Source organism: Podarcis bocagei (assembly GCF_964188305.1).
Source record: "Podarcis bocagei genome assembly, chromosome: 1".
NCBI classification, from domain to species: domain Eukaryota; kingdom Metazoa; phylum Chordata; class Lepidosauria; order Squamata; family Lacertidae; genus Podarcis; species Podarcis bocagei.
Genome location: NC_138125.1, coordinates 124,229,725 through 124,240,414, shown reverse-complemented (window position 1 = coordinate 124,240,414; position 10,690 = coordinate 124,229,725). Strand labels below are relative to the sequence as shown.

The 10,690-nt window shown below is 43.5% G+C and overlaps 1 protein-coding gene across 1 annotated transcript in view; it reads right to left on the bottom strand.

The window, feature by feature from the left end:
- Nucleotides 1-10,690, bottom strand: part of PMS1 (PMS1 homolog 1, mismatch repair system component) — a 54,531-nt gene that overhangs the window by 34,703 nt on the left and 9,138 nt on the right. The window contains exons 3-5 of the mRNA XM_081163657.1: nt 10,224-10,406; nt 7,736-7,838; nt 967-1,130 (exon numbers count right to left, since the gene is read on the bottom strand). Of these exons, the coding sequence (XP_081019783.1) occupies nt 967-1,130; nt 7,736-7,838; nt 10,224-10,406 (450 nt within the window). The remainder of the gene's footprint in view (nt 1-966; nt 1,131-7,735; nt 7,839-10,223; nt 10,407-10,690) is intronic.

Below are 10,690 nucleotides of genomic sequence, written 5' to 3'. Positions count from 1 at the left end.
AATAAGATTATTTAAAACTTCACCAAAGCCCGGAAAGATGATGGTCATGGACTACAGGTAGGGCACTATACCTATTCAGAAATATCCCCTTCCGAAAACACTCCACAATCTCAATCCCCTTTTAAAAATGGTACCAAGTCAAAGATGTGCTTTGCACAGATTTGCAGAAAGTTAAGTAGTGTATGAGCACGGCATCACTTTCAGCTGCTTAGAGGTGTTTTGTTTTTTAACAAACAAGCAGAATATAAATTTTGGTTAATAAAAATATATTAAGGGAAGAGAAGAAGAAGAAGAGTTTGGATTTGATATCCTGCTTTATCACTACCCGAAGGAGTCTCAAAGCGGCTAACATTCTCCTTTCCCTTCCTCCCCCACAACAAACACTCTGTGAGGTGAGTGGGGCTGAGAGACTTCAAGAAGTGAGACTAGCAAAAGGTCACCCAGCAGCTTCATGTGGAGGAGCGGAGACGCGAACCCGGTTCACCAGATTACGAGTCCACCGCTCTTAACCACTACACCACACTGGCTCTCTGTGGCAAATTCTCTGTGGCAAGCAGCGGCAAATTCCTGGCAATGGTATGCTAGCATGAAGAAACATGACAGGTTGGGGAAACTCTTGAGTTGGCAGCAGCCCATCAACAACCCGGATTGCCAAAGCCTGACCAAACGGGTAGTGCCAGAGACCAAAGGCAGCTGCATCTCCAGAGAGCCAATGAAATAGACTTTCCCCCCTTTATTCTGGTCAGGATTGCAAGCCACCATCTCAAAATGGAGGCAATAGGTGCCCAAAAGGAAACCTTGCTGTGCTCAAGCTCTGCTGAAATCCTAAGGTGCCTAATTTAACTTTCTTTGGATTTGGGCCACGGAAATCTGACCTTATCTAAACTTTGGAGAACTTCAGGTTTGAAAAATACAACCGTAATAGTGCAGCCATCTTAGTCATTTCGAAGACAATGTGTTTGTTACCTTGTTGTGTGTAAATGTGATCCTCAGTTCTGGTTTTATGATGCCGTATGCCATCAGAAGTTTCTGGATTTTTTTAATTTCTTCCTTACGTTTTTTATCTGTTGAGTAAAACTGCTTTCTCACAGGCAGATTCTTGAACAGCTTCAGAACAGTTACAGTTGTACCTACCAGAAGGAGAAAGGGGGGGGGGGAAACCACAGAGTAAGATTAACTTGATATATGACGTAAGCCAAAGATGACCAAGTGCTCATGGCTCTATCTATTTCCCTCCCACTGGTACCCATATTAGTACAGTGGTACCTCGGGTTAAGAACTTAATTCGTTCTGGAGGTCCATTCTTAACCTGAATCTGTTCTTAACCTGAAGCACCACTTTAGCTAATGGGGCCTCCCGCTGCCACTGCGCCGCCAGAGAACAATTTCTTTTCTCATCCTGAAGCAAAATTCTTAACCCGAGGTACTATTTCTGGGTTAGCAGAATCTGTAACCTGAAGCGTCTGTAACCTGAGGTACCACTGCATTGCGATTCTATCTTGTGAACCACCCTGAGACCTGCAGGTCTAGGGCAGTTTGCAAATTTTAATAATCATAATCATAATTATAAATATGTCTCCAATCTGGCATGGCTGTCATGCTGGTGGAGCTGTGCCAGTTTAGCTGCCATAAGTTTATGCTTGTATATCTCATGTTGTAGTAGCATTGTATCTATGGTTTCATTGGCAGAGAAAGCACTGGCATGAGGGCCTTCTGCCATATCCCATAGCTCCTCAGTCGGTACAGCTTAAGCACAGGAGTGAAACCGTATTTTAAAAACTGAGAATTGGGCTTAAGTAGGGTAAGCTAGTGGGCGTAAGTGGGACGCGGGTGGCGCTGTGGTCTAAACCACTGAGCCTAGGGCTTGCCGATCGGAAGGTCGGCGGTTCGAATCCCTGCGACAGGGTGAGCTCCCATTGCTCGGTCCCAGCTCCTGCCAACCTAGCAGTTCGAAAGCACGCCAGTGCAAGTAGATAAATAGGAACCGCTCCAGCGGGAAGGAAAACAGTGTTTCCGTGCGCTGCTCTGGTTCGCCAGAAGCGGCTTAGTCATGCTGGCCACATGACCCGGAAGCTGTATGCCGGCTCCCTTGGCTAGTAAATTGAGATGAGTGCCGCAACCCCAGAGTCGTTCGCAACTGGACCTAACGGTCAGGAGTCCCTTTACCTTTACCTAGGGTAAGCTAGGCGCATCTCAGTTAATAAGATGTATTCCGATAATAGCAATCACTCATCAATCATTTCATTTCCTATGATTGTTTAATAATAATAATAATAATAATAATAATAATAATAATAATAATAATAATAGTAAAAAAACCTGGCAGGATTATACGCTAAAGATGTAACGTGTTTCTACTACATTATCTACATCTAAATAGATGTGTTTTGATGGCACACTACTTTGATTTTATTGCTGGTTGCTGGTAGAGTCACCTTTTTAACAAATGAAAACCTCACCATGGTGCAATCCTAAATGTAACTTTATACGTTGCATCTATAAAGGGTAGGACTTTTAAGCTGGTACGGCGTGTACTTCGTAAAATAGAGTACCATGCTGGAATTTAATCATGGTGCGTGGAGAGTCGCCTAAACAGAAATCAGAGCAGTCAAATCTTAAGAATCTTCTTGTTAAATATGATAGTGTCTCTCGCATTTTGCTTGTAAATATGTTATCGCTCTGATCATAAAACACTCGTGCAGTCATATCTGCTTGCACCTCAACTGTAAAGTCACTTATATAGCATCATGTTTTGGGGTGTTGCGCTAGCATTGCAAATGTTATCCCCCCTCCCTGAAAGATTTTCACCTGATACAGCAGTTTTAAAAATCGGCAAGTTGTTTGCTGCTTTGGAAAATTAGGACATTTTTATATCCTTTTTTATATATTAAAGGGGGGGAGGGGTTAAATCTTCCAAACTCTAAAATAATTGCACATTATTGCATTTAATCACAGATTTTGTAGATGTTATTGCACTTAATATTTGGTTATGCCATGGTGTTAGGATGCCAACTTTCATCTATATTTGACTTTTATAGGGGTTTGTAAAATATATAAGGCTTTGGGTCCTAAGATGTGTAAGTGAAACTTGTACAGAAATTGAATGGGGGAGGGCATTTTTGCATGAGATGTTTGACATGCACAAGGGCACATGTAAATTCAAGTCAAGATCAGTTACTATACTAATTGTATTTCCTTTTGGTTCAGCAAATTTGAGCAATGTTTATCTCTCCTGTCCCCGAGCTCTGTGGGCTCAAATGAGCATATAATCTCCTTAATAAGATCTGTTTTACATTCTGAATAGTTTAGTCGTGTCACGGAGTTTTCCATATTATTGTTGCTTGCCGTTAACATGAAAAATAATGAGTTCTTAACCCGAGGTACCACTGTATAAAAACACAAAAGACATAATGAAAATAATGAAAAAGAAGAACCTAATATCCCCCCTCCCCATCACATTTTAAAAGGGCATTGGATGTCAATCAGCCAAAGGCCTGGTGAAAGAGGAACGTTTCTGCCTAATGGTGTATAATGAAGGTCCCAGGTGAACTTCCTTGAGGAGAGCATTTCACAGATGGGGAGCCACTGCAGAAAAGGCCCGTTCTCGTGTTGCCACCCTCCAGACCTCTCAAGGAGGAGGCACGTGAAGAAGGGCCTCAGAAGATTATCTCAGAGTTTGGATAGGCCCAGTCAGATGGGCGGCATACAAATGTTGTTGTTGTTGTTACTACTACTGATACTACTACTACTACTACTATTACCATTATTATATGGGGAGAGGAGGTCCATGAGCAGTTTAGAAGAGAAGACCCCTTCAAATACCGTATTGGCCTGAATATAAGCTGCACCTGTAAATAAGCTGCACTGTTAAAATTCAAGGGGGGTGGGGAGAGACAATACCCAAATATAAGCCACTCCCTTAAGCCTCCTGAATATAATAAGCAAATTATATGCTAAACACCTCAGAGAGAAACTGTGCGAATGGATAGAAAGAGCGAAGATTCTTGATGATGCACAGGCGGGATTTAGAAAGGGGAGATCCACAATGGATCACTGCTTGACCCTACAGCACCTAGCTAAGAAATACACGCTGCATCATAATCACCACCTATTTGCAGCATTTGTAGATTTTAAAGCAGCCTTTGACTCCATCTCAAGACCCCGACTCTGGGACAAACTCAACAAATCATCCATAGACCGACGTCTTCTGCTATTAATATCCAAACTGTACAACAACACACGACTTCGTATAAGATGTAGCCAAGAAGGTCAACTCTCTAATTCCATTAGAACAACAAAGGGAGTTAAACAAGGATGCATCTTGGCCCCCTTTTTGTTCAACATCTATATAAACTCCCTAACAGACCACCTACAAGGAGCGGATATACACGCCCCAAAATTAGCAGATAAAAAACTGCCTATCCTACTCTATGCAGACGATGCGGTTATATTGTCCCAGACTCAGAAGGGCCTTAAAAGAGCTCTTAACAGCTTATCACAATATTGTAGAGAAGAGAAACTAGTAGTGAACTACCAAAAAACAAAAATCATGGTTTTCTCTAACAAAAGAAAAATATATAGATGGAAATTAGACAATCAGGAGATTGAACAAGTGACATGCTTTAAATACCTAGGAGTTATATTCCAAGTATCAAGGAAGAAGACTGCCCACATACCGTAAATTTCGCTCTATAACACGCAGATTTTTTGTCCTAAAAAGTAAGGTGAAATGTCTGTGCGTGTTATTGAGCGAATGTGTGGTCCCTGGAGCTCACTCGCCGGAGCGCAGGGGCAAAATAGGGAAAAATAAGATCGGGCGGGCGGGCAGAGGGAAGAGGGAAGGCAGAAGCTTTCCTGCATTCTGCCTCAGGGTCTTACTGCCCGCCTGCTTCTGTTGCTGCGTTTGCTCAAACTCAACAAAGAGCAGGGAATCCCCTGCCCTCCTGGCAAGCAGAGGGTTAAGGAAAGGATCGCGTCCTTCCTTCTAATCGTCCCTAGTCACACTGCGTGCAGGCTCCAGCCCACCACTTCCTCCTCTCCGTGCTCTAGGGACTCGCAGGCAGCCGAAAAGCATGCAGGTGGGAGAGAGAGAGAGAGGGCTGGCTTGGGTGGTGGTGGTGGGGGAACGACTTTTGCTTTACAATGGTAGGTTTCTCATTTCTTTTCCAGAAGCAGAGAGCCCTGCCCCCAGGCCCCCTCCAAATTACAGCTTCTCCAAGCAATGTACTGCTGGAGGGAGACAGTATGCTTGTTTGGAAGAGAAACCCTGCTTCCCTGCTCGTAAGTAACAGCAGGCTGGATTGCAGAGTGAGACATGGAAATCTCTGGATTTATATGCTGTATATCAAATATCTTAATCTATACTTTCTACACGCGGCTGGTAAATCAGAATCTTTTTTTGCTTTTTGCTTTCCTTCCCTCCCCATTTAAAATGTGGTGACAAAGCACAGATCCACATGGATCCTCAGGATTTTTGCATTGGGTCACCCCAAATTCACCATCAGATCACATTACATGTCCATGGCTACAGTCTGTACCAAAAAAATCACGCACCCACTGTTGCCTGGGGCTGCAATGGTGCAAAAACGTGGTTACAAAGCATGGATCCACAGGATCTTTGCACTGGGTCACCCCAAATTCACCATCAGATAACTTAGCATGTCCATGGCTACAGCCTGCACCAAAAAAATCACGCACCCACTGTTGCCTGGGGCTGCAATGGTGCAAAAACGTGGTTACAAAGCATGGATGCACAGGATCTTTGCACTGGGTCACCCCAAATTCACCATCAGATAACTTAGCATGTCCATGGCTACAGCCTGCACCAAAAAAATCACGCACCCACTGTTGCCTAGGGTCGCAGTGGTGCAAAAACGTGGTTACAAAGCATGGATCCACATGGATCCTCAGGATTTTTGCATTGGGCTACTCCAAACTCACCGTCAGATCACATGTCTGTGGCCACAGCATGAACCACAAAAATCATACATCCACTGTTTCATTTAGAATATTTTTTTCTTGTTTTCCTCCTCTAAAAACTATGTGCGTGTTATGGTCGGGTGCGTGTTATAGAGCGAAAAATACGGTAAATTACAGTTCCTCTACAGCACAAAAAAGTACAACAGCAATTCTAAGATACCATCATACAATGGGAGGAAATTTTATTCCTGCCACAATTAAACTATTCGCTGCAAAACCAACAGCACAAATACCATACGGCGCACCACTCGTCTCCCTCTCCAATCTAGATCCATACGAAAAGATACAATCAGGTTTCCTTAGATCACTCCTACAAACACCTAAATGCGTCCCAAACGCCGCCCTACGACTGGAAGTGGGCTTATACAGCATCAAAACCAAAGTATGGATAAGAACCTTATGCACTTGGCTAAGACTTAACAACTCGAAGGTTGGACTACTTTCCCTAATGCTTCTTGACAAATTCCAATCTAGTTGGTTGAAGGGCACTCTCAGAAAATTGGCCACATGGTCTCTCCCCAGAGTATTTATTAAGTTTAGAAAGGGGAAGGGCCAAGAATATAATCAAAGAAAGACTCAGGGACACTGAAGCCCAAAATGACTTTAGTCAACTTCCGATAACTCATAAACTCCTATTCGATTCCCAAAGCCCCCATCTAGCAAACTATCTTAAAGTTCTACATAATGCCAAACACCGTTGGGCATTTACCAGGGCCCGCTTTAACGCTCTCCCTTCAGCTCTTCTAGAGGGAAGATACAATAAAATACCGATGGAACAAAGATTATGTCCCTGTAGCAGCAATGAAATCGAAACCATCGGGCATGTCATCTTATATTGCCCATTATATCGAGACTCAAGAAAAGAGCTGATCGAGCTGATTCTGAGGAAAATACCTCGTAGTACAGATGACACCTATATCAGACACCTCTTAGCTGACAAAGACCCCGAAATCAACAGAATAAGATGAGCAATGATGACAGCAACGGAGTTCAAATTGCAAACATCGAAGGAACGATAATAAACAGTAATGACATTTGAATTGAATTCTCAAAACCTCAAAACCTTAAAAGTCGAAACCTGGTCATAAACATAAGTACCAATTTTGTGATCTGGCCATATCTCCACTGTTATCTGTAGTACAATAGTACTCATATTGCCAATTTTATTTTATTTTATAAATTGCTTGTTGGTCATTGACCGTATTAAAGATATTTGAAGCCACTCCCTTAAAATTCCACAGGCACTCACACCCGTAAATGGCAAATGTAGAAGAAAATCCTTCGGGTACTAGAGAGGACCCGCAATCGAAAGCGATGAATGGCATTAGAATTAATTGCACAGCAGTCTCAAGCTCGCAAATCGGCAACAAAACATTCTTTTGCTTTACCGTATGTCTGTTTCAGCAGCGATGTCGTAAAAGCCAATTTTGGTAAGGTCGCGAATTTAAGCCGCACTTTTCACTTTTCATGGTTGGAATTTGGGGGTAAAAAGTGTGGCTTATATTCAAGGCCAATACGGTATTGAAAATGGCCTGGGTTCAATTAACCCAGTGGAAGTGGAAGCCAGCCAAGCGCTCCCACTAGGGCAACTTAGCTCCCCCCCCCCAATCTTCTCCCCCCAAAACCCCCGCCAAGCCCGCGATGGGAGGAGAGCAAAGGGACTGTTTTCTCTGGCCAGCCGAAACGCTCCTGCAGATGGAATGGTCCAAAGAGGGCGATACTGAATTCCTCCCCATAAATCCTGTTAACGGCCCTACCTTGTCCGAGATGAGACGGCTTTTGAGAAGTCACGTGACCGCTTCTATCCAACAGGTACTGGGTGCTGAAATCGTCAGAAGCAGTCTTGGTTGTAATCAGGACCTAGAAGCGGAAGGTGCTGGCGTCAAACGGAAGCTTCCAAAATCATTTGGAAGAGGCTGCTCTCCTGCTGGCCAATCCCTGCTTAAGGCAGCCCTGTTCAGGGAAGTTTTTAATATGTAACGCTGTACTGTTTTTAACACTGATTGTGAGCCGCCCAGAGTGGCTGGGGAAACTCAGCCAGATGGGCAGGGTATAAATAATAAATTATTATTATTATTATTATTAATATTATCCCTGCTAGCATCTTCCCACATATTAATCACCTGGAGCTTCCCCTTGGCTACCCCATACGATGACTCAGCTCGCTTGTCCCCTGCCAATCCCAAAGCGATTTCTCTCTTCCATTTTGCAGCCCCACTGTGAACCTGTTTTTGCCGTCACGCCAATACCCATGTGCTCCCCCTTTCTGTGCAACCTTCCTTGCACCCAAACCACTTTTATGGGTAGCTTCCTGTATCCTCCACCTCCTTCTCCCCCCACACATTGCAGCTGCTCAGCACCCTTCTCACCTTCTGCGTAACTGTGAGGTCGCCCCCTACCTCCTCTTCCGCAGACCCTTTTATCTTTGAACCCAATCCCATGCCTCCTATTTCCTCTTCCCCCCGCCCCATTTTCACCTTCACTCCTTTTTCCTCTACCCTCCTCCTCAGTTTTCCTCAACTCTCCCTTGCACATTGATCACCCCTATTTCCGTGTCTTATCTACGGCTAGGCGAGATCTGGTTTTCAGCCTCGCAATATGTCGCCAACCAAACGTCACAATATACGATATATCACCATGTCTGCAATAAGGACGGAGCATTGGCTGGGCTCACGGTTTTTCCCACATCGTGATTTTTGCCAGCACCTCCTCTTGTGATTCGCTGCCTCTTGTGTGAGGCAGGAGGGGAGAGCTGAGCCGTTAGAGTTAATGGGGACTGCAGGAATCGAGAGAAGCCTTTTCTCACATTGTGTGTGTGTTATGCAAAAATCACGATTCACGGTATATTGCCAGGTCAAAAATTACGAAACTGGCATCACAATATGGACTTCAAACCAGTTTTGGACAATACACTGATATATCACCCCAGTCCCAGTCATATTCTCTCTGCTTTTGTGCAGCACACTTTTACATGCACACATTATCCTCTTTGCCCCCTTTCCGTCCTCCTCCGTCCTCCTCACTCTCCCTTCCACACACAACACCATACCCATTTACTCGCCGCCGCCACTGCCTCCTCTCCTCCTTTAACATCCTTTGTGCACACACCATGTACAAATCTGTGCTACTTTATCAATAATAATAATAATAATAAAATTACTTATACCCTGTCCATCTGGCTGGGCCTCCTCAGCCACTCTGGGCAGCTCCCAAAAGAATATTAAAAACTGTCATGTGAGCACTGTTGTTTTTGCTCATGGGAAGACAATTTGCACCATCTCCAAGAAGGGAAGTTTAACTATGGTGTAACTATGGTTACACACACACAAGAGAAAGAAAGAAAGAAAGAAAGAAAGAAAGAAAGAAAGAAAGAAAACTTGGGAGCTGTAGTTTGTTAAGAGTACTGAGAATTGTAATTCTGTGAGGAGTAAATTACAGTTCTCAGGATTATTGGGAGGAAACCATGGGCTTTAAATGTGTGTTAAATGTGTTTTAAAATAATGGTGTGGATGCGACTAAAGAAAGTGGGAGACAGATTGCTAACTCTGTCTAAGGACATACAATGCATAATAATAATAATAATAATAATAATAATAATAATAATAATAATTCATTATTTATACCCCGCCCATCTGGCTGGGTTTCCCCAGCCACTCTAGGCGGCTCCCAACAGAATATTAAAAACACAATAAAACATCAAACATTAAAAACTTCCCTAAACAGAGCTGCCTTCAGATGTCAGATAGTTGTTTATTTCCTTGACATCTGGTGGGAGGGTGTTCCACAGGGCGGGCGCCACTACCAAGAAGGCCCTCTGCCTGGTTCCCTGCAACCTCACTTCTCGCAGTGAGGGAACCGCCAGAAGGCCCTTGGCGCTGGACCTCAGTGTCCAGGATGAACGATGGGGGTGGAGACGCTCCTTCTGGTACACTGGGCCGAGGTCGTTTAAGACAAACAGAATCTTAAGAGCAAGTCTGTCAGCTTGTTTTGCGCGAGGAGGTTAAGTTCCGTTGATGGATGTTGTACGTATATGGGTGTGTCCTTGTTAGCATCTTCTAAATTACTACATTGAATCCAGAAGTTTAGGTTTGAAGGCAACACATGGTACCCGGAGTGAAATGTAGAAATGTGATAAAGTACTATGGAATATTTGAAACTAACAGAGCCTTACCTAAGATCGGCACTCAGGCCGATCCAGAATAATTTACAAACAAATAAGCACCTGAAACTATGTTAGGCTTTTACCTCAGACATGCTACAAATTGAACCCAAAGCTTCACCACGGAAACCGTATGTTGCCAAGTTTTCAAGGTCCTCAGATGAGCTTATTTTTGAAGTGTAGTGTTTCACTGCCGCAACAGGAACATCCGCTGCCTTGATCCCATCACCGTTATCTCGAATTTCAATCTTATCAAAACCATAGTTTTCCTAGTTAAAAGAACACACACAAACACATCAGGTGTGTAACCGGACACTGTTTAACTCTTCTCAATACATATCATATCCATAATTGTCAAAGAGCTCCAAAAATATGTGTACTTTTATAGGCTACAGGGCCTATAAGCATGCACACAATTTATGGTGTACCACAAATTCTACGGACATTAATTCGGATGAAATTTTAGCCTGTATCCATAAGAATTTTTTTTAAAAAAACACAACATCCTTCTACTGGAACCAAAATAACAGAGTTTCCCAAACCCAAATACAAC